A 24,921-nucleotide genomic window follows, 5' to 3' on the forward strand; every position below is an offset into this window, starting at 1 on the left:
GCAAGAGCCAGCCTCATTTCACTATTTCTTTATCCATAACTAGTTGTATCATTTCAGAACATGAATTCATTTCATAAATAATCTGGTGTTTCTCCATTTCATTTTTTTGAACATCATAATTGCTTTGGTATAAAGGCTCTTATAGCTAACATTCTTCCGATTAAGTCTACAGAACAGGTCTGTAGTATTACAATCATAATGAGCGAACAACAATATGCGAGCCGCACGGTTATGCAGATTTTGGAGTTTGTCGGCAAGACTATAACTAAGTTTCTACGTCCGAGGGGTAAAACAGAAATTAATGTTACTGCCACAAATTACAACGACCACATCCATATTATTGATTTGCTTCTAACAGTCAGGTTGCTTGGAAATTAAACGTTAATCGAAAATATCTTTTTTCCAGGACTATAAAGAATAGAACGATTAGAACACTAGAATTTCCCTCTAAAGGCCGGATGCCCGACTGCAAGATATACCTGTTAGTGTATTTGGGATTGGTTGAGTGGATTGAGTGTCGTAAAACCAAAACCAAAGTAATTACTCTGGCCAATCACAAAGGACACAGACAACCCAGTGAACCAACCAAAACTCGAAGCAGTTGGCAGGAAGGGCGGGAAAACGTGCGCGAGCGAGTCACGATTGGTTTTGTTTTTAGTTCTGATTGGCTGCGAAAGTGGTGCGAGATTTTTAATCCAATCACTAAGCGTAGTAATGCAAAACCAATGCAAACGCAATTTACTTTCGACACTCAAGTGAAAACCGCTCTATACATAAAAAAATATATCTATCAACTAAATCTTTTCTATTGCAACGCTTATTGATACCTTATTCTTACTAATTTTCGCGCGTACTTATTTTCGCGAAAAGTCGGGATCCGAATTTCGCGAGTATTAATTTTCGCGAATCCAAGAAAAATTGGAGCAAAAGTGTATTAAATTTCGCGATTTTGTCGGTGTTTTAAGGGACTAATATACAAAGGTCTGGCTCAATTTAACTACCACGCCGGGCCAGCAGAGCGCTTGAAGCTGTACTCTCGGAATAACTTTGTGCTATTTCATCCGATTGAGCTCAAAATAAACAGATAAAGTTTGCACAACGATAGAACTTTTTATCCCGAACAATCCTGTGATTTTTGTTTTTTGAATTTAACGGTTTTTGGCGGGAAAATGACGTCACAGTGCTTAAGGAAAATTTTCATTTTATTGTTATGGCACAAAAAGTACATCATTCTGAAAGACCTCGCTGAGATAAAATGAAATGCGAAAAAACTATTGAAAAAGCTCAATCCGTCTTGAAGATATAGAGTTTTAAAATTTGAACTTCGGGCCATTTTGTTACTTTTTTTAGAACATTTACAAAATTCAAATCTTTATATCTTCAAGGCGGATTGAGCATTTTCAGTAATTCTTTTGCATTTCAATGGAAATTGGAAAACTTCAGGGGCTGCTAAGTTTTCAATATAACGCTACACAGACCAATAGCAAAGAAAACGACAACAACAATAACACAATACCAATAGAAATATCAACAACATCAACAACAAATTTTTAAATGATTTAATGTATTTAATATTTAATGTTATATTCGTTTTTTACATTTTTAACAGTGTTATGTTCCCGTTTTTTTTTATTTTTCTTCGTTTCCTTTTTAACACTTTTTCTGAGTGCCACAAGTTCATCGTTTTTATTACTGTCAAGTGTTACCCTCATAAAATAAAACTTACTTACCTACTTACTTACTTACTTACTTACTTACCTACCTACCTACCTACCTACCTACCTACCTACCTACCTACCTACCTACCTACCTACCTACCTACCTACCTACGTACCTACCTACCTACCTACCTACCTACCTACCTACCTACCTACCTACCTACCTACCTACCTACCTACCTACCTACTTACTGACTGACTGACTGACTGACTGACTGACTGACTGACTTGCTTGCTTGCTTGCTTGCGTGCTTGCTTGCTTGCTTGCTTGCTTGCTTGCTTGCTTACCTACTTTCTTACTGACCTACGTACGTAGAAATCTTGCAGAATCGCATTTACCTTCTACAAACATGGTCGCTATAAAACGAGCAATATGTTTTCGTCTTTCTTTCGTCTATAGGAATCCTCTAAATTCTGATAAAGATATCATTATTGTCCCTGCTACACAACCCAATAGCAAGAGAGAGTATATCAGGGCTCTCTTGGCCTCGGGATTCCAGCTGTTACCTCGACAGGATGTCAGTGAAAGGGATCGATTACTCTCATGTCCGGTTGGAACATTTATCAACTCTTCCTCAGAAGGAGCTGAAGGATGTATAAAATGTCCTCCAGGTATCTTACAAGCAACAAACGAGAAAAGAACAGAGTAGAGAATTAGTTATTACGTAGCCAAAAAGATACAATAGAGAATGATACTGCAGAAAGAGACCTACAGCATCTGCTTGCTGTGCGCTGTTTGAACTTGCCAAATATCCACGATACTCAAGTTTTGCCTCGATTTCGGGAGACTCCTCGGCATTCAGCGTTGCACCTAACTGTTTGGCAAACATATCTGAACCAATATGAGTGAATAAGAAATTAATTTTAATACACTACAATCAAATTGGTTTTAAATTGCCTGTTATGAAATAATTTTCAGCGAGAGCTCGACGAACGGAATCTAAATCGTGTATTACACTGCGACAAAACCAAAGATGACGTCTATGCTACGTAAAACTTTTGAATATGATGAATCTGGAACTGGTTTAGGTGCCACATTCCATCAAGACAGCTTTCCAGTTATATACAGTTTCAAGTCCCCACATCAACTAAGCGATACTAAATCAAAATTACTTTAAGCCATCGTTTTTGTGCTTAGATCGATGTTTGAGTAATAGATCCACGAATGAGATGTATAAGACGAGTTTGACCATTCGCACACAGAAACAATTTTCTTTCACCGATATCATTTCATTCCAAACTAAATCATGATTCAGTAAGTGAAATTAATGTGTAAATCTGCAAGTGACCTTTCAGCGCGCGTGCTTTCAAAATGCACATTGCATGCAAACTTATCCGAACGTATATCGAAAGGAAGACAAATTTTTTTGCCTTAGAAATCCAAACTGTAGAAGGAAGGGTCTGTCTCACTGGAACACCGTCATCCTTTTAAGGTACCTCTGAAAGCGGCACAGGGCTGCAGGGTCTTCCTGACGTTTATAAAAAACAGGGTTGGTTTGAAGTGCGATCTGCATTGAAATCTGAGCCTTGCTTTTATAATTGACATTTTGATCCTTCATAAAGTATACGTTCTTTTTGCTTGTGTTTTTTTTATAGGAGGGTTTTATTCTGACGATGTTGCCTACGTGGGAAAAAGCTGTAAGACCTGTCCAACTGGTTCTTTTGTTCCATTTGATAGAGCACCGGGAACACAAATTCACGATTGCAAGACTTGTCCCCTAGGTAAACTGACTACACTCTTATTATTTTTGCCATTATATAAAAACCTTGTTCTATAGCCATTAACTTAAGGGTTATTCTCAAAAACTAAAGTAAGTCTGAACTAAAACCAATTTCTGAGTAAGCGATTGGCACAGCTAGGAATTACACGCCCCCTCTGACCAAAAAGACAAAAAGGTAAGTTCGTACAATGTCTTTCAAATTCACTTCCAAAAGTACTCGTTAGAAATTCATCGTGCACTCGATTTTATCAAGCCTGGAATATTTGTTCAAGCGTCTGCGTCAAGAGACAGGTCACATTTTGTGGCCATCCGTGCATTTGAGTGTCTCGAGATCGTTAAATAAGATTAAAATAACCTCGTTATATTTAGAGTGATATCCGGTATGTTATATAGCTAGACATTTTCCCCAAACACTTGGCTAATTTGAGGTCGCATGATATCTAACATTAATATACAATTTTCGTTCACTGTCCAAAATCCACGCGCGCAATTGGTTAAAATAGATCACGTGATTTTGCTTAACCTGTCGTCAGCAAACTCCGACAGTGCAGTATTGACAATAATGCACAAAAATCGTGCATTATTAAAAGTGTCTTCAGCTTCAAGGCTTGCAGAAGTGGAAGAAATTAAAATATATTCCTCAAATATTCAACGATCCAATACCAAACAAAATCGAAGAGGATAACAGTTTGAAGCGCGTTCATGTTCAAAGGTAAACTGCAGCTCAATAAATACATCTTTGTGTGCGATTGACTTGCTTGTTGCTTGATTATGAAAGCCATCGACTTGCTTTGAACAAGCTTCTCGCTGACTGTATTTATGAACGACCACAGCTGATTAACAATTTTATGAACCATTGTAAGCTTTATTTCTGTACGGCTTATTTGTGATTTTTATATTATTGATCTATTCCCGTGTAATAATGTACTACTACAGTTCGTTCGTTAAATCGATTATCGCTTGCAGTGTATATTAAAAGGGTTAGAGTCTGTCCGTTCGTGTTTTGTTGACAAATACACGCACTTGCTGGCCTCACAATGAACTCGAAATTTTTAATACTGCACTCGACTACGCCTCGTGCAGTATTGGAAATTTCTCGTTCATTGTGCAACCAGCGCGTGCGTGTATTTGTCAACAAAACACTCACAACAGTCTCTTACCCATAAATAAAAGCTGTTTCCCGCCAAAGTCTCTGAACGGGTAATGTTGCCCGCGAATGTTGACGGAAGAGCGCCATTTTTCTAAGCCTTCGTCGTGATATAACACCAAAAACGTAATGAATGATACCTCGGAAAACTAGTTTAAAAATCTTGCTTCCCTCGAATCTCAACATTGAGATTCTCGGGAAACAGACTTTGGTGACTCCTTATTGAAAAAAAGGCCGTTAGAATTTTTTTTTTAATAGAACAGCACTGCTCGATTGCTATTAATCAAAATGACTATAAGGCATTTCATCAGGTCATCTGTACCCTCCTCTTTGCAATTTATTTGATGTAGTTTCTTTGTTTCCCAACAATTTTATAAGAATACAAAAACCAGCAGGAGGGCATTTTGCGGGCGCATGCGTGCAACCGCTGTACAAAGACCGCGTGATCTTGGGAATAAAAATGGCGCGGAAGATTCAAACTTTGTTTTTTGTACTGTTTATCGTCACATAATTTAATATAGACGTAAATTTCGCTAAGAAAAAGTGTTTTGTGTGTGGCAAGGCTCTTATAAAGCAGATTTTCTGGCAAGCTTCGGGATCGTTGTTGCAAATAATAGGAAAATATGTGGGACAGTTAGGAAAGCTAAATCAAACAGGCCGTAAAAAGAGGAAAACATTTATTCGTGTGCTGGAGTGTGATATATTAGGATCAAAACTTCACATCAAATCAATTGCTGAAATACAGGCAGAGTACAAGCAATATTATAGCTTGTCGGGAGATTTTTTGCCTAAAGGGACGACCACCAAAGAAAAGGGTTTTCCCTGAGGGGAAAGACATGTTTGGGTGTTCTGCACATGATAATGCAGCTCACTGATGACTCTAAAGCAAAGCCAACTTGCCCGCGACTGGCAAACAGGGTTTCCTGGAACAAGAACTGCAGTTCTTTAAATCACATTTAGGCGACACAGAAGTAAAACAGTTGTTATAACAGAACGAACATCAATCTTAAAGAAACAAACGTTGAATGAAAATTTGAAAATAACATTGTTTATAGTTAAAAATTATTTCTTAAGACATTTTATGCAGCAGTTATTAGAACGTTTCTGAAAAATATATATATCGCTTGTTCGTTTCATGCTATTTTTTGACTGGTGATCAAGGCTAGATTTTGATAAAGGAGCCAAAAATGTACTAATTAACATAGTAAAATGTAAACAAATAGTCTACCAGCAAAGAATTACCATAACACTTTAAAATTAAGACCGATCTCAGTAATTCTTTTCTTGTTCAACGGAATAATTGTGGTACATCGAAATGTGAAGTTATTTTGACCAATGCTTAAGTTTAAGGAAATAATCACAAACGATAGTTTCTCTGTTAGAATAAACCAGCGAGAACGTACGTTAAAGAAAGCTAAAAATTACCACAATAGACCATTTTTTAACGCTACCTTCGCAGCATTAGACGATAGTTTAAGTACTTCAGGCTCCATATATCATCGGTAGACGCTGGAGATCAAGGTTAGATTTTGAGATTTTTGCATCGTGAGAACGATGAAATTGCAGTTTTATGAAAAATCTTAACAAAATCATGACCACTCGCTCAAACCCGAGATACTTGATTATAACATCGTATAGATAAAACTGCTGTTTTATATTTTAGTACTAAGTAGCCGTAGCGCTTTGTCCGTTTAGATCTCCCAGCTATTAAAAACATGGGCAAGGTATTTAGGCTCTCGACATTCGGTCGCCATTTTGTCCACGCGCAATGTTTAATACACATAGCCAAAGTCGATCAGATAAACGGCACGCCGACACCAAAGTATGCTTGTTGTTGTCAGAAGATAAAGCAAGGACTCTTAGGATCGTATACAGCATATAAAACTTAACACACCTTTTATTTTGAGCTGAAAATTAGGCCATAAATTGTGAAAAATATGTAAACAATCGATAGCAGAACTTCTCTGTCGTGCGCACTAACCCATATCGACGCATGCGCACGCAAAATGCCCTCCTGCTACAAAAACCCTAGCAACGGAAAACATTTAAACAATTGCAAAAAATATCACAGACAAGTTAAGGTTGGTATGTGATACGTAAGAAGTGCACGCTCGACCTCAAGTTTAACTTACAATGCAATGAACATGAACAAGAAATACAATTTGAGGAAATATATGATAACATTACGAGAAAAACAGAAACACATTCATAGCAATAGTGGCGATGATTCCTAAAAAGAAACCATTGGAAAAGACATAAATATTATATGTGATGGAAAACCACCACAATCAATAAAACATAGCTGGTTTTGGGAGAAACAGTCAGTTAAACCAGAGGTTTTAGTTGAAGGAAAGGTTAAAGCTTCTGTCCTATCTCCTACGTGTCAACACCCATATTCCGAGCTTGGGCTGCCGAGGGAAAATTAATAATTACTTACCTGACAGAAGTGCTTTATCCACAAATCACGTTCCAGACATTGGCCCATGTTATGTTTGTTATGCTTTTAAGTCTTTTCACTATTGGCTAATGCTAGTGCTAAGGTCCTGCTGCTGCTGCTGCTGCTGCTGCTGTTGATTACAATGTTTTAAAATCAGCAAAATCGGCAAATTGTTAAAAAACATTCCAATTAACATATAGTAATTTATTAATGAAATTTGAAAGTGTTCTTTTCCTGATCATGAGGTACGGTTTACCCAAAAGGGGTATGAAGCCTAGGGTAAACTTGTCGAACGGATGCTCGCGCGGAATACTCTTGATTGATCTTCCTCTTGCTGTTATCTAAAATAGGAACGGAAACTGATTTATTTGCTGGATTCCGTGCTTGTAACTGCTTGGAAGGACATTACCGCACTCATATGTTCGAAGGATGTCACGAATGCGAGCAAGGAGGACTGAAATGCAAAGATGAACACGTTACTTTGAAAACTGGCTATTGGTGGGAATGGCGGAATGAGACACACAAACAACGCTACCAAGATTATATTAAGAATCTACTGGCACCTTTACCAGAACTGGATGTTATCAGTGTACAATACCCTTATCCGATACCAAAACCTTATATGTGCCCACGGGAACACTCCTGCAAGGGCAGTATAGGTCTTTTAGATTCCCTCTGTGAGACTGGGTACACAGGTCCACTCTGTGCAGTCTGCAGTTCCGGATACTATAAGCAATTGCAAACTTGCAAGAAATGTCCATCAAAGAAATGGATTTCTGGACAGTTGTGTATTATTGTAGCCATTTTGTCTATAATCATAGCTGTTTCGGTGTGGACAAGCAAGCGGAAGAAGAACACAAGGAAGGCCGAAGGATTCCAACTGCTAGATCTGATATTTTCCAAGCTTAAAATCGTCATTGGCTTTTATCAGGTCACTTATGGTTTATTGGACGCATTCTCGTACATAAGATGGCCTGACTCCCTAAACGTTGTTGCCAAGTATTCTGAGATCCTTCAGATTAATTTACTCCAGGTGGCCCCCGTCCACTGTCTCTTTCCGAAATTACACGTGGATGCTTTTGGAAGCTTGTTTGCGATCATGGCAGTAAATGCTGCACTCATTGCCTTTTCTTGGGTCGCTTACGGAGTGTTTAAAGCGATCGTGTTGAAAAGTAAAGGCATGGAGGACAATGGAAAGCTAAGGAAGATTTCACAGGCAAAGGAGGTTGTCTTCAAGAATTTGTTTTTCTTCCTGTACGTGACGTACCTGAGCACATGTTATAAGACAGCTAATGTCCTTCCCCTTGCTTGCTGGGAGCTTTGTAGAGATGAAAGAGAAGAGTTATGTTACAAGTACCTGAAAGCAGATTACAGCATTCAGTGCCAAGGTGCAAAGTATAATCATTTACTAATCGGGGCATATATCTCCACTACCTATATACTTGCCCTCCCAGTAGCGTCAATTATTGCACTTTGGAAACAACGAAAAGCACTATCAGTTAGAAGTGAAGATGGGACATCCAAAGAGTCAGTCTTAAACATGGAGGTGACCTCCGATTTGCGTTTTCTTGTCGAAAACTATAAAACTCGCACGTGGTATTGGGAAATGGTTGAGATGTCTCGCAAAGTCATCCTTACATCGGGTCTGATTCTAGTAGGACAAGAAAGCAGGTCCTACATTGGTCTGACTTTGGTAATTGCCGGGTTGTATGGAATGTTATTCTCCTGGATGAAGCCCATAAAAGACGTGACCGAAAACACATTGATGTCAATGTCTCTTGCTGTCACCGTTTTCAATTTGGCAGTTGGAGCTGTCAGCCGAATTCCCGCAGAGAACTTGCCAGCCTCGAAAAACCCATACATGGACGCAGTCTTTTTCAAGATTCTGATACTTGGAGCAAATACTTTAGTGATCAGCCTACTTGTTGGTAAGTCCATAATGTAACAAAGACTGGTTTAGGTAATTAGAGGAGAAAGAATGCGAGAGAGCAAATGTGTAAAACTCGTGTCGATGACAGTATACGATGATTCTTAAGCAAATATTAAGATATTTGGAATTGTACTTACCAGTAACCTGATTATGCAACAAACAGCACCTTGCCAGGACGAGTTGAATGTTCGCCATCTTGACCGCAATATTGAAGCCTTAACAGCAAAGCATGACGAGAAGCGAAAAAACCCCATCACAGTTTAATGTGCAGTTCTGTGATATAACAAAAAGCTTAAAAAAAGAAGCGAAAAACTGCATGGAAAAACAAGGCGTCAATTTTGGAAGGGAAATTTAGCTTTTTCTTGCTGTGTTCTACAAATCTACTTTATATAAACGATTCCAAGTGGTTACATCAAATAATCTTAAAAAATGAAGATAAATAATTTGTTTTAGCCTGCGAATACAGCCGCCTCTCATTCGCGTCCCGCAACGAAGAGCGAAACGCGAAGGGAGACGTCTGCGATTCACGGGCAGAAATTCCATACTGATGACGTAAATCTGTCCAGAATCCGGACAGGAGCGCTGATTGGTCAGCTAGTTAATTTACATAATGTATGCGAAATATAACACTTCATTACACGAACGGTAAAAAACCGGATGTTATTGCGGACTAAAAGTTGACCGGGGGAAGGATCGTGAAACTACACTGAAGCTATACCTTAGAATTTCTATAATTTCTATAATTCATATGTAATTGGGAAACAAAAAGAAACTGCTTTATAACCAGATGAACGACCTCAAAGATGTACAGAAAGGAAGCGCCACTGCGGCCGTTAAAAATAGATCAATTTTGACACCTAACTTTTATTGTTGACATAAGGCAAGCAACAAAAATGTGAAATACGGATAACCTGAACGACCCGAACCATCCACAACCAAAGAATAAATGCTACAGAAAAACACAATCGATGATATTAAATTGACGAACAGCAGGGAAAGAAGAAACTAACTCAGAATAATTGTTATGATCGTTGCAGTATCGGTATTTACGGCCCAACACCTCCCAGAGTTGCGCTCATGTTCCAAAACAATGTCATCTATTGATTTCACAGCCTATTTTCCCAAATCTTACTAATGTGCAACTCGTATAGGGATTCCCAATTTTCACGATGAAGTTGTCTGGTGTAAGTGACCCGTAAATGTGTCTTTGACTGCCTTGAAAGTGTTTGTGATCAAGCAAGTAATGAGCGGCTGAAAACAAAAATATAATTATGCAAGACCAAATGCGTGTGGTGTGCGGAAATCTAATTAGTGGTTAACGTCATCAGTATGGAATTTCTGCCCGTGAATCGCAGACGTCTCTCTTCGCGTTTCGCTCTTCGTTGCGGGACGCGAATGAGAGGCGGCTGTATTCGCAGGCTAAATTTGTTTGCATTTTATCGAATATAAGTAAGTTATATAATTATGATAAGATGCTTTCCAACATCATTTGCACCATAGGCGGCCCAATAATAATACGCGACATACGCGAAACGTGACTCTCGCCTGGTGGCGTATGGATGTGTTGTGTTACAACGCGTCGTACTCGTAAATGTTTGTATAGGAGAAAACGCTTTCAAATTTATAGCTACATTTAATGATATTTTGACAACAAAATCAACTTACCCCAATGTCTTGTTGTTATGTCTATTGTTATCTCGGTTCTCAGGCCGATCCGAGGCGTTTTAAGCAAGTTATGCCAGTGGAAACCCGAAATGGCATAACTCGCTTAAAACGTCTCGGATCGGCCTAAGAACCGAGATAACAACAGAAATATCAAGAAGACATTGAGGTAAGTTGATTTTATTGTCATAATATCATTGTATTTAGCTATGAATTTGAAAGCGTTTTCTCCCATACAAACGAACCGTTGTAACACCTATATGCCACAAGGCGAGAGTCACGTTCCGCGTATTTCGCATAATATTATGTTAATGATTTCAACTCCTCTCATCGTGACCTTGTGTCGCCTGTGTTTGCACCAGGAGATAAGTTTAAGATAAGTTTTTAACTGCCAAATGGAATTCCTGGAGTGTTGTAAACCACATAAAGTGATAAGATCGGCTCGCTATCAGAACTGATAAAGATCAATTGGAAGGCAATTGAGGAGAAGAAGCATATTGTTGTAGGGTATTTTGAAATTACCATTAGCCTTCTGCCATCCAAAAATTAAGCGAACTTTTCTCGTGGCCGAAAAGTGGAAGGCTAGGTTACAGCACACATCCTCCAATGGTCGAGGGGTAAGATAGCAAAAGATTGCATGACTGTACATATTCATATCATGATGCACTACCTGTAACGTTACGGATGCGACGTCATCGGTCAAATGATCATACATGTAACTGGCGGAATTTTCTATAAGGCTTTGAAATTGCAATTCATTTGACTGCTAAAATTTATAAGATAAAGAAGAAAAAACTCAATTTCATTTACCTTTAGTAGATTTTCATAGTACGTTTTCAAAGGCGCATCTTTCTACCATTTGTGCTGTTGTAAACTCTTATTTTTCGTTTCTTTTCAGTTCAGTACGCAGTTCAGTTTCACGGTTACCTCAAGAAATGGCGCAAAAATCCACATTGGTCATGGTCTTGCTGTCTGGCTTTGCTTCTCCCTATCAACGATTTGCAGGGAGAAATACGTGGTTTGGGTGAAATGAATGTCCTCACAAACCAACTGCAAACGGGTTCAGTTGATATGCCTACCATTCAATCTTCCTTGAAAGACAGCCAGGCTTTCGATGTCTCTCTTAGAAAAAGTGAACAAGATGATGATAAATCAAGGAAGGGGTATGATGTCGATTGTCTAGACTCTGCTCACAGCAACAAAAGACGTCATCAAGAGACACAAACAGAGCCATTTACCCTTTCCGCTGCTGACGTCCGCAAGTTAGTGTATGATAAACATTTGTAAATATCTGTGAGTACAATTCATAACTAGATAGCGGCTTATTTGCACTTAAAATAACATGCCTTACCATTGGTGAAAGAAGAAAAGGCGAATTGATATAGACGCTGAATTCAGTCACCAGCTTCTGGTGGTTGAGTGTTATAATTATGCTCTACGAGTTCCTGTAAAACATTCTTAGGACAAATTATTAAGAGCAACGCGAAAATGCAAATATTTTACCTTCTGCGGGTAACTTTAAAGTTGCGGGTCAGAGATACATTTAAGTCCGTGCACATGTCTCATTTCATAATCAAAGCAATATTTTTCAAAATCACTCGAACAGATATTTAGAGATCACACAAAAATACGGTGTTTTAGTTATATCCTCATCGTCAAAGGGATCAAACTTTCTACCCTTTCTGCGAAATTTAAAATTTAATTGTTCGAATTTGTTTTTTGGTAATCAAGCTTGTGTTGTTGTTGTTGTTGTTGTTGTTTTGATTTTTACACATACCATTCTACAGTAAATGGTTTAACCCTATTCAGACCGGGGGGGGGGGGGGGGCTTTTGAGGCCCGCGCTGACTTTGAACTTTTATAACTTTTTTAAGATTTAACCAAACGCTGCCAAACTTTCTGAGTTTTCCTAAAATTTATCTGGCAACAAATTGATAGGGTTGGATGATGTGTCAGGAACTTGACATCACCATGGCAACGGCATTTTGACAGGCAAGTTTTCCCAAATTTGTAATTTTGCGTGTTTCTGTTAATAAAAATCAACTTAAATGGCATTATTTTTACATTTTTACGGGTTTAAAGCACATTTTTATTCATTTTGAGTACTTTGCAATGATTTTGGGTGGTTTTCTGGCATTTTGGAAAAATTTTGAAATCCAAGATGGCGGATCCAAGATGGCGGCTGTTTTGACATCATGATGTAATTGTCACGTGATGTGACGTCACCATCCCACGTGACGTATACCAAAAGAAAGAGTTTCGGACGTACCATACATCCTATAAGTTTCAGGGTGATTGCTTAAATATTCTGGAAGTTACATAGGGGGGGCCGAAGCCCCCCCACCCCCCCCCCCCCGGTCTGAGAAGGTCCAAAAAAGCCCGGTCTGAATAGGGTTAAGCCCAGGCCAGGAGTATCAGTAGTTCGTATAGTGTGATCATTCGGGTGAAGTACATACCATTTTTTCCACAGGTCTTGCTGTGTACCAGTAAAGAAGAAAGCAGCAACAGAAAATTAAATCTGAGTCATAAAGTGTGCCTGGTCTTAGAAACGTATAACTGAACAAAAAAAATTGACTTAAATAGGCTATCGATCTATTGGGAGGATTCGGAGCAAGATTGGTGATCCAAAATCACTCCGATCATGGTGTATCAAAGAAACCGAAGAATGCTCGCCCAGAATGGATTTATCATTTAGTTTGACACACCATGTTGCGTTTAATCTTGGGTCACTTATCCTGATCCGGACCATCCCAAAGAAACGCACTCTGAAAAACGGGAACGCATATTTCAACTCGAATTCATCATCTAGAATATTTAACTTAAGTGCCTGCTGTCGGGAATATGAAGCTAACATAAAGAAAGCAGATTAAAATTTACTTGATGTATACACTTCAATGCGTATTTGTCTCTTAGAAAAATAATTCTTTATCTTTTAAGCCTGCTTTTAGGAATATGTAACAGGTATACCTCGCTTCAGATTTTGGTAGAAGATAAACGAATCGAATGAGAAATATTATTTCAACCATGTTTTATTATATTTAATGCATATTTATCACCAAGAGAAGTATTCAACACTTGAAAGTACTGCTTTACAAATGAACGTCATGCAATGCATGCTAAGGCGATGCCGTTCCAGTATAGCAAGTAGGTATGTTTGAAGCCTTGACAGAGGACCGAGAAAAGACCTTTTGGGCTTTGTTAGTTCGTTGTCCCATTTCAGACTATGTGATGTAACCCTTGAGAATAACTTTTTTCAAATTTAAACAAATTCACGATATTCAGATATTCAGATATATAAAGGAAATTATCTATGGCCTATCGTGTGATCAGTAATAGGCAATTTACATACAAAGCTAAAAAGGTCTGTTGTTGTGAGTGAAAATATCCAAGTAATTTAACACTGAAATTGATATCATTGATTAAAGTGTGATTGAAGTTGACAGTTTAGAGACTGGTTTATTTGCTACAAACGGGGAAAATGGGTTTGTCAAGTAAATAAAATTTTGCAATAAGTTGTTTTTGGGTCGCGTTCTTTATTAAGTTGTGCATTCCAAGGTAAGAAGGTTAGCTTCTAACCAATGTTAATAAATAAAAGGCAAATTTTAAGCTGCTTTAATCACAACATTTATAATGTTTTATATTGTATAACTCTAACTGAATGTCTTTTATCGTGACTTTATACAGTGGAATGCAACATACTGTGCAACTGTACTAGACAGCCAGCAACCTGCACAACTTTGGCAGAAAGATAATATCTTAAAATAATGTATCTAATTGATTTACTCTTGTTTAAATGCAGCGAATCTTATTATTGCAGTTTGGAGGTAATACACACAGTACAAGTAAAAGCCAGGAAGAAAGATTGATACAGTATCTTGATTTAAACAATAGTCCAAAATATTGTTATCATTTGGAGGTAACTACAGCTTCAGTACAAGTGGAGTCCAGGGTACAATTCAATAAAATATTTACACGGTAATTTAAAAGCGTAGCATTGTTCTAGAGGTCGAAACAAAAGCTACACTTGTAAAGTACACGTGTCGCATGCAGAGGCAACGAAATTGCATTTTTTTGTATTTCATTTTTATTATTATTTTGATTTAATTACAAAACAACTTTACAATACATTGCATACACACAATGTGATGCAATAATTAAAAGTAATGACCTTCGTCAAACAGAAAGGTTTAATTTCCATACAGGTCATTTGCAAGGCGATACAGAAGATTGTGTGACATTTTCGTGTGTAAGGGTCACCGAAGGCGTCGTGGAAGTTAGTCTGAATCAAATTAACAGCACTTTGAAATAAATGTTATCAGGGCAGATTCAAGCAGAACAAGGATTTCAGATAGTCCACCTTTTCAATCGTTTGCAAGGAACTGCTATCGGTTGACCTTTTGGTACAGACATCTACGGAATTTAAAGTTACGACACTAAACTTTTTGTCGATCGTGTACAATGATTGCAAACACTTCAGGACAGATGTACACGACTCGTGCAAACTCAGATTTATCAGCTTCCTGATAAAGTACAACACTCACTTCAGACCTAAAACCTCCGTTAAACAGCTGATGCTATAGCAAAAGGGTCTATACTCACTTGCCACAACTCAAGATGACGAGTCGCGTTGGAAAGAAGCAAATAAAATAAGCTTACATATTATCGATAACAATGCACGCTCAAGCAAACAAAGATTTCACTAGCTCACCTTTTCAAATCTATCGGATGTCGCCCCCTGAAACAGTTTCAAAAGTTACGACAGTTTTATTTGAGCTCAAATTTATCCGACGTCTGAAATCCGACGTCTGATAAAGTACATCGGTCTCTCGTGGCCTTAAACCTCCGTTTAACTGCTTGAAATCAAACGCGCTTTGCCGATGCTTCCAGCTGCGAAAGACAATCCACAGACGACAATCAAACATGGCGGGCGAACGGTAGTTCCCAGTTCTCTTCGCTTTGATAATGGAGTAATTCGCACATTCTCACACGAATCCTCCCAGCATTAGGCGATTTGTCATCACCTAAAAAGTAACAGTTTTCATGTTTTTCTCCTTAAAATTTAATACAATGTAAATATAATTAATATTATAAATGTATTCAAACTCCTTTCCTCTTGTAATAGTTGTTTGAATGAAGTGTGACAAATGACCTTGATATATTCCACATTGGAAACGCAGTTTGCGCTTGGACAATAACGTATACCTATCATGACATGCCTGGAAGCATTACAACACTCTTAAGAAACAGAACTACATAACTCCGTCGAAAAAATAGCTTTTTTTAACTATCAAGTAAACAAATTTTAAACCTTGAAAATTAGAGTCCCACGTGATAATTTCTTAATGATATCGAGACAAATTTATGTGTGTCGCATCGGCCGGACTAATGTTAAATATATTTGAAATTGATTATATATGACCACAATACAAGAAAACACGTCACTTATTGACCTCTTCAGTCAAAGTGAAAAAAAAAAAAAGATTTTTGTTAGTGCGAACGCGTAAACAGAGTATTCGGTTTTGAGTTTTAGACTGTGGCAATTACTTTGTGACTGCACTCCCACGGGAAAAGCGTCTTTGTTTGCCCCTCGATATCTAATCTGTCCAGAACAATGTCGTCTTTTGAAAACACGCAGAACAATAGCGTGTCGTAACAAAATGGCGACTGTCAAATCTTCCACAATGGACCGCACCTGAATTTTTGATTTGCCTCCCTGGGGTGCGTTCCCTGCCAGTTAGTAACAAAACAACAAAGACAAAATCAAAAACACAACATATCTTCTATTTGTTAAATTAGAAAAAGTAAAGTAGACAACTAGATATAGATTTGAAAATGAAAACGAATTTAACATGTACTGAAATGTAATAACACGGTTTCTATGTTCTCAAGGCGTACCGTATATCCAAGAACCGAATTTAGAACAAAACCTTATTTCGAAACTTTATTTAAAGCCATCTTTTCTTATCGAACCGGATCATTCAGTCTTTTTTGTGTGTTAAGCCAGTTGAAGATTGTAAAATGCACTAATTTGAAGTTTAGCTTGCGCATATGCACTCTCGATACGCAATTTAATCAGTTGTACGGTTTGCTTGTACACGATAGGGTGATTTTATAAATCCTGTGAAAGATAATTTAAAAGTTACGAAACTAAAACAATGGGAACATTTTTAACAGTTTTTGACAACGCAGTAATTATTTTGCTTTTTCCAGGAAAAAAAGACTTCTACCTTGATTATTAGTCCACAATTGCCACACGCTCGTAAAAAGGCGACTTCCGTTCAGTTTTTCTTAAATGACGGACATCAAATGTAAATGGAGATACAGTTTAGAAAAAGAATACTGACCACAAAATTTGAAAAATACATAACAAAAGAGAAAACTAAGTAAGCTCGTTTAATAAACGATGTGACGTCCTTTTAAATTGCCTCGACTTTTATAATGAAAGAAGGGGGAATTCATGTGATCAGTGAGATCAACTAGTAGGTCTAATTTATTTTTTTTAGATTCTTGTCACTCACTTTATTCTAGTTTGTAATTTTCTTTGTACTCATGTGTTAGCTATTCTGAAATATAACCCTCGCAACCCAGGTTAAAAATTTTTAACATGGAAATTTCGTCGAAAAAAAAAAAACTGCAAAAGATAACTGAGTTTAAAAATACTCTTCCTTTATCTTTGAATGCATCAAAGGAAAGGAAAACTTACTCTCAACCATTAATATATATGTGTTACTTGTACCTGTTTATATAAACTAATATATAGAAATTCATAGGTTTGACCGATGTTTCTTTCTATCAGCTCCATAGTAGTGATCATTTGTGCATCAGTGGTACACAAAGTTATGTACACAGTTTAAGAATGGGTAAAACGCAAAAAACTGAAATATAAGGATGCGTTCCTTTGGGATGGTCCGGGGCAGGATAAATGATCCAAGACCAACTCGGATCATGGTGCATAAAAGGAAATGGTGAATCCCTGCTCAGTTAGTCTGATGCACCATGATCCGTTTAATCTTGGATCACTGATCATCCGAAGGGAATATACACGGATATACCGGAACTTATATTATAACCCAAATTTATCATCTAGCAATATTTATCTGTCGCGCATGCTAAGATTTCTAGCTATAAAGTTTGGTAAAAGAAAAGAAGCAGGATAATAATTACTCGATTATCACTAGAAAATTATTTATCTTTTGAGCCTGATATTAGGAATTTGTAGCCGGTATATCTTGCTTTAACGTTTGAGCGAATTTATATGGAATATAAATGCCAATTTATATGTAATATAAATTTAAGTTAATGTGATAACCATGAAGGGATTTTAGAGAAGTAAAAAGAATGCTCCAGTCAAATATATAGATCTGTCACGCAATAGGCTGCAAGACTCTAACTCTCTTGCGTTACATTCAAAGGTCAAATTCACTTCTGTACCAGTATGATGCGCAATTTCGGGCTGGCCAATCATATTGCCGCTATTCTATCATGTCAATCAAGGCCATGCGGTTTTATCTAGACATCATTAATTTTACTTCAAATTCTCTGAGCTCTAAAATGGTTCTCACAATATAATTCCCACCCACCCAACCCTCTTTGGTTTTCTTTTAGCATAGTACTCGTAGACATTTAGGCAATGTTGAAATTCTACACACAAATACTGCTATGTAGAGGGTTGTCCTTTATTATGATATTTTTAAACATTAGCCAGAGCTGATGGACTAAAGCAGCAATTCTGCATATATAGAAACTGTTATAATTGTTACCATTTTTGTATGCTAACTCAAGTTTTAGTAGAACTAATGGACATAAGCAGCATGCCTGCTTATAGAGACATTGTTTTTATATTGTTACTATTCTGTATGCTAACTCAGGCTTAGAGCTTATAGAATGAAGCAGCATGACTGCTTATTAAGATGTTGTTAGTATTGTTAACATTTTGTATGCCAACTCAAGCTTACAGCTGTTGGCCTTGAGCAATACCTCTTCTTCTTGGGACATTGATATAACTATTACCTTAGGTGTTAAGCTACCATTCCGTTATTCGTTTACTGACTTTCATTTCTGATCTTCTTCAATAGGTTTAGACCAACTTACCTAAGTGTTGTTTTTCTTAAAATAAATAAACCACGGGAAGGGATGAAGTGCTCCATACAATTCGCCCTTTTGCCCCATAGCCTCACAGGGTCAGCTTTCCCTGTAGAGTGGGCCCCCAGTGTTGCTGCTGTTGGCTGTTGTGTTTGTTCCCAAGGTTCCTGGGGATTAGGACCCCAGTTTCTTGGGAACCAGGGAATGTGGTTGTGTTTGTTCCCAAGGGTCTTAGGACGCCAGTTTCTTGGGAACCAGAGAATGTGGTTGTGTTTGTTCCCAAGGGTCTTAGGACCCCAGTTTCTTGGGAACCAGGGAATGTGGTTGTGTTTGTTCCCAAGGGTCTTAGGACGCCAGTTTCTTGGGAACCAGAGAATGTGGTTGTGTTTGTTCCCAAGGGTCTTTGGACCCCAGTTTCTTGGGAACCAGGGAATGTGGTTGTTTTTGTTCCCAAGGGTCTTTGGACCCCAGTTTCTTGGGAACCAGGGAATGTGGTTGTGTTTGTTCCCAAGGGTCTCAGGACCCCAGTTTCTTGGGATTCAGGGAATGTGGCTGTGTTTGTTCCCAAGGGTCTTAGGACCCCAGTTTCTTGGGAACCAGGAATGTGGTTGCGTTTGTTCCCAAGGGTCTTAGGACCCCAGTTTCTTGGGAACCAGGGAATGTGGTTGTGTTTGTTCCCAAGGGTCTTAGGACGCCAGTTTCTTGGGAACCAGAGAATGTGGTTGTGTTTGTTCCCAAGGGTCTTAGGACCCCAGTTTCTTGGGAACCAGGGAATGTGGTTGTGTTTGTTCCCAAGGGTCTTAGGACGCCAGTTTCTTGGGAACCAGAGAATGTGGTTGTGTTTGTTCCCAAGGGTCTTTGGACCCCAGTTTCTTGGGAACCAGGGAATGTGGTTGTGTTTGTTCCAAAGGGTCTCAGGACCCCAGTTTCTTGGGATTCAGGGAATGTGGCTGTGTTTGTTCCCAAGGGTCTTAGGACCCCAGTTTCTTGGGAACCAGGAATGTGATTGCGTTTGTTCCCAAGGGTCTTAGGACCCCAGTTTCTTGGGAACCAGGGAATGTGGTTGTTTTTGTTCCCAAGGGTCTTTGGACCCCAGTTTCTTGGGAACCAGGAAAAGTGGTTGTGCTTGTTCCCAACCTCTCGTTGCCAACCAACTAACCTGTGATACCCTGCATGATTCCTATTGGCAACTCGAGCACTTCATCCCTTACCCCTTTTCTCCCACTGAACTTGTTGTCTTGTTTTCATTTCATGGGTTGGGAGCATTAAGTAGAAGATAAGCGAAGGAAAATATTTAAACCCTATTTATCACATTCAATGCTTATTTATCACCAAGAGAAGTATTTTTCACTTGCAGATTCTTCTTTAAAGAAATATGTATATATTGCTGTAGGTTTTCCGCAAATTTAATAAAGGGAAGAAACAGGAATAATAAATATATTTAAACTCATTTCCTCTTGTGGTGGTTTTTTAAATAAAGTGCGACAAATGTACGCCATAGCGTACACTATTGAGTTATGAATGTACGCGGGAAGTTGCTAAGCACGAAAGAAGCGAAAGAGTCGCACGAGGCGATAGCTTGAGTGCTTAGTAAACCTCTCAGGTACATCCATTACTCAATAGTGTACGCTATGACGTTTTTACCATTTGTTTTATAGCACAGCTTTTAGGCGATTTATTACAGTTTATTTGGGGTAAAAGTTCGCGCGCTCATTTCAACAAATTCGTGTAGTGCTCGCGTAAACGCTTACGAGAACTTAAAATGATAATAAAAACAAAAAAACAAAAACAAAAACAAAACAAATCTTTTGAATTATTTTAGACGTGCTGTATGTCTAAACGTCTTTCGGCATTATAGAGATATGGATTTTCTTATGTTTAGCTTTTTAAATTCACAGAAAAATCGAGGAAACATGTAAAAACCCATGGAAAACAGTACACGCTAAATTTACCAATCAGGGCGCGCGCTTTACTTTAGTTGTGCTATTTTGTTGTTGTTGTTGTTGTTGTTGTTGTTGTTGTTGATGTTGTTGTTCGCTTATATACATTCATCACACCTCACTTGGCAGATTAAAAACATGATATAATTTTGATATGATGAAAACTGCATGTTTTATTACACCTGAACTTAGGGGCAGGCAAAAACAATAAATATTACATTGGTATGAGAAACATTATCCACTTTAGGAGTGGAAGTGTTAACAATTCAAACAGACGGATGTGATAATACAGTCTTTCGTCAACTGATATTGAATGAAAAGCTCTTATAATTTTCTGCATTTGTCAAAATATCAACAAGCGTGTATAAATGATTAATACCCAGAGATAAATATAAACTAATAACAAAAGAGAACGTTTATTATTTCCTCCCTTCCTGTAAGTTGTCTACGAAATTACTTCCAGGGTGGCACATGTTTGAAATACTTATTGCATTGAATTTCTTGTTTATAATTTATACATACAGGAACATTAATCCAGCTGGTGTTTACATGCATATGTAGTGTAAATGAAATGTATGGCTGTTGATTTTCTTTCTAACAGAGTTGGGTGTATTTAATGTTTTATAATGCAAACATAAAGAAAATGTGACATAAGGCATTGGAAAACGGAAGGTGATACATGACCAGCATTACAGCAAAGGAGATGCCGTGGTTTTTTTTAAAGTAAGTTAATACTTTATTCATCTTGGCGTTACAAGGTTGAATTAACTCTTCTTATCCAGCTTCCCCGTCCTTTAGTACCAGGGTCTCTTTTAACTCATCAAACAGGCAAACCTAAACAACATCTCATTTGAACAATCTGTGAGACCTTTATGTGTTGCGCTGAAATAAATGTTATTTACCTAACAAGAAACGTTTCCTATCGTAAAGAATTTAATGATAAGGACGACGTATACCAGCAATAAATGATTTACGACCTACTTTTGCAAACCCTACATAAGGGTTGTATACCTTAAGGTTGCTATTGTTAGCAGCTACGAATTTTAGCAACTTACCCCCCCCCCCCCCCCCCACCTCCTCCTACCGCAAAGGAAAACAAAATTAAATATAGTCGACTTAAAAAAAATCTCTAGAAAGAATAAATGCCGGTAACTTCATCCTTCCTGGCAATCCAAATTTTCATTCAATTTCAAGTGAGTTTCTTCTTTTATTGAACTTTTATTTCCATCTAAGCTATATGCCAATCAAAAACTGGTTTAAGCAATATCGCGCTTTTTTTGTTACTTTACGAAAAAAAGCGCTAAACAAAATAGTCGCTAAATATATCTTCCTCACAAATATCGCTAAAATTAATAGCCGCTAACAATAGTAACCTTAAGTTATACTGGGGCTAAAAATGCGTCTTATTTGTATATTGCTTTTCCAGCTGCTGCTCATGAGCGCAACATAAAACCACTGATTACTTTTCATCAGTGTTCAATTCCCACAACATTTTCCCAGCGTTATTTAACGGACAGTTCATGGTATGACGTCTGCTGCTGTATGTTCAGACCTAAAGAAAAAAAAACGAAAGAGAACTAAGTTATTTTTAAACAGAAATACGGAAAACAAATTGCATGTTCAATAGCGCCCAAAATATTGTGAACTATAGTATTCAGTTCAAATTAGATTAACAATGTAGCTTAAAAATGTTTAAAGTACTTTTCAAACTACCTTTCCTTTTTTGAGAATATACCTCGGTTAAAGAATCCCTTCTTTTTTTGATTATATTCGTAAATGTGCTAAACAGCAATTTTCTTTATTTTAAGCTCATATGATTCTCATTGTTTTTAATATTGACATACTTTCCTGCTGTAGTTCCCCCACTTCCTCGTGAACCACGATATTAGCAAGTGACAGCGTGATAGGCTCTGTTTGTGTCCATTGATGACATTTTCCGTTTTTGTTCTCGGCGTCTTCACAGTCATCATCATGCACTGCTGCTGTGTAATCATCGTCGTGTTTGCCATCTTCAAGAGTGACGTCAATAGCCCCACTATCTTTCAGGGCGGAAAGAATCGTCGGCCTTTCAATGTGTCCTGTTTGTAGCTGTCTTTTAAGGACGTCTGTCTCAATCATACCACGAAGTTCTCCCTGCAAATCATTAAGAGGGAGAAGCAACGCCAAGCAACACGAAAAAGACCAATAAGGATTTTTTCGCCATTCCTTGAGGTAGCGATAGAGGAACAGTGCATACTGAACTAAAAAAAATAGAAAAGAAAAAAAAAATCATAAGTTACCATTGAAAACAAGTTAAATTTAGAAACCCCACAACACAGGATAAACATGACGAATCCCTTGTTGAATGGAGCTACAGGATCTAGACGCTACTCACAGCATGAAAATGGAGATTTACGTGAAATTAAAGGTTGTTAAATCTGACTTAAAGTTGGTTATCAATTAAATGTTTTTAAAGGTGATAAACCCGACCATTACGCCACAGCGTGTAAATGTGATTTATAGCTGGTGTAAACAAGCCTCATTACACTTCAAACTTCATCCTGCGGAACTTGGAATTCGGCCTCATCCAGAATTCTATGCTTCTCGTTCACGACTTTCGCCTATTTTTATATGTGCCCAGTGCACTTATTTCAGACGTTAACCCTCATTAAGTTGCCTTTACTACGTTCTGGTAATTATTCAAATGGATTGGACACAAATTTCGCTGAAAACTTGTTTAAGGTAGTTTCACTGACAAAGCTAGTTCTAAAACATATTAAAGCCTACGCTATTATCTTACCAACCAGTAGGCCAACCACCAATGTATTTGCTCCAAGTACCAGTAAATTGAATAATGCTTCGTCTGTGTATGGGTCGATGGAGGCAGATATGTTTTCTGCGGGAATTCTACTCACAGCTCCAACACCCAGATTGACAACGGTAACGGCAAGAGATATCGTCATTAATCTATTATCCATAACGTCTTGTACAGGTTTGATCCAGGCGAAGAGCATTCCATACATCCCGGCGATGACCCAAGCGAAGCCAATGTAAGACCTGGTTTCTTGTCCAACAAGAATCAGTCCAGATGTAAGGATTACTTTACGAGACATTTCAACCAGTTCCCAATACCATGACCGAGCTTTATAGTTTTCAAAAAGAAATCGCAAGCCTTCGATCATTTCTTTGCCACAACTGGTATCCTGAGATGTCTTGGAATATTTTGGAGCTAAAATCACTCGTTTTTGTTTCCAAAGTGCAACGAAAGATGCGACAGGGATGGAAACGATATAGGAAATAGATATGTACGCCGCGATAAGTGCATGGTTGTACTGTGCACCTTGGCATTGTATGCTGTAATCTGCTTTCAGGTACTTGTAACATAAATCTTCTTTGTTATCTCGGCAAATTTTCTGACAGGCAGGCGGTAGAACATTGGCTGTCGCGGAACACGTGCTCAAGTATGTCACATAGAGAAAGAAAAACATATTTCTGAACATAAGCTCTTTTGTCTCTGAGATTTTCCTTAGCTGCTCCTCGTCTCCAAGACCTCGACTTCTCAAGACAACAACTTTACGCACTTCGTAAGCGACAACAGAGATAACAATGACGAAAGCATTTATTGTCATTATCGCAAACAAGGTTCCAAAGGCACCAGCGTGTAATCGCGGAAAAAAGCAATGAACAGGTGATATCTGAAATACATTCATCTGCAGTATTTCTGAATATTTCGCGATACCTTGCAAGGATCCAGGCCATTTTATGTAGGAAAATGCTTGCAGTAAACCATACGTCACCTGATAAAAGCCAATAACAATTTTAAGTTTGGATAACAACACGTCTATTAGGGGCTGAGCTCTGGTCTTGTTAATCTTCCGTTTGCTCGTCCAAACCAAAATAGCAGTGATTATCACCACACTGACTGCTAGGATTGACAGCTGTCCAATCATCCATCTCCTTGTTGGACAAAGTGTGCATGACTGGAATCGTTTATAATATCCTGAAGTGCACACGGCACAGAGTGGGCCATGATACCCATTGTCACACGGGGAGTCTAAACCGCCCTTACAAGACTCTTCTCTTGGACATTTGAAAGGAGTTGGTATCGGATACCGGAATTGCACGCTTGCAGCATCTAATGCTGGTGACAATGTTAGGAGGTTTTTAATAAAATATCTGTAGCGATACATGTGTGTGTCGTTCCGCCAGTCCCACCAATAACCAAATTTTAAAAAAGCGTAATCATCTTGGCACTTCAGGCCTCGCACACATTTGTGACATTCTTCAAACATATGAGTTCGATAAA

The 24,921-nt window shown here is 38.1% G+C and overlaps 2 protein-coding genes across 3 annotated transcripts in view; one reads left to right on the plus strand and one right to left on the minus strand.

Moving 5' to 3' along the window:
* The first annotated feature begins 168 nt into the window (after window positions 1-168).
* On the plus strand, window positions 169-14,085 carry LOC144660698 (cysteine repeat modular protein A-like). Of its 2 annotated transcripts, XM_078521403.1 has the most exons (6): window positions 169-481; window positions 2,119-2,330; window positions 3,315-3,440; window positions 7,374-8,951; window positions 11,514-11,908; window positions 13,085-14,085. In XM_078521403.1, the coding sequence occupies exons 1-5, from the start codon at window positions 459-461 to the stop codon at window positions 11,900-11,902; spliced, it is 2,328 nt and encodes a 775-aa protein (XP_078377529.1). In that variant the 5' UTR covers window positions 169-458; the 3' UTR covers window positions 11,903-11,908; window positions 13,085-14,085. The 2 variants fall into 2 exon arrangements, with proteins under 2 accessions (XP_078377529.1, XP_078377530.1); XM_078521404.1 differs by lacking the exon at window positions 169-481 and having other exon boundaries at window positions 2,285-2,330; window positions 3,397-3,440.
* A 7,721-nt stretch (window positions 14,086-21,806) lies between these two features.
* The window catches only part of LOC144660686 (uncharacterized), a 19,151-nt gene continuing 16,036 nt past the window's right edge, over window positions 21,807-24,921 (minus strand). Inside the window, exons 18-20 of the mRNA XM_078521389.1 lie at window positions 23,416-24,921; window positions 22,481-22,876; window positions 21,807-22,188 (exon numbers count right to left, since the gene is read on the minus strand). The exon at window positions 23,416-24,921 is cut by the window's right edge and continues 54 nt beyond it. Coding sequence (XP_078377515.1) covers window positions 22,139-22,188; window positions 22,481-22,876; window positions 23,416-24,921 — 1,952 coding nt within the window. The 3' untranslated portion in view covers window positions 21,807-22,138. The remainder of the gene's footprint in view (window positions 22,189-22,480; window positions 22,877-23,415) is intronic.

The sequence above is a fragment of the Oculina patagonica genome, chromosome 7 (assembly GCF_052425735.1).
Source record: "Oculina patagonica isolate OP01 chromosome 7, crgOcupat, whole genome shotgun sequence".
In the NCBI taxonomy this organism is placed as follows: Eukaryota; Metazoa; Cnidaria; class Anthozoa; order Scleractinia; family Oculinidae; genus Oculina; species Oculina patagonica.

Excerpts from the sequence above, each read along its gene's own strand:
- LOC144660698 (XM_078521403.1), top strand. The coding sequence starts at position 459 with ATGCCCGACTGCAAGATATACCT. Across the intron at positions 482-2,118 it reads CCCGACTGCAAGATATACCT|GAATCCTCTAAATTCTGATA; the intron begins GTTAGTGTATTT and ends TTTCGTCTATAG. Across the intron at positions 8,952-11,513 it reads AGTGATCAGCCTACTTGTTG|TTCAGTACGCAGTTCAGTTT; the intron begins GTAAGTCCATAA and ends GTTTCTTTTCAG.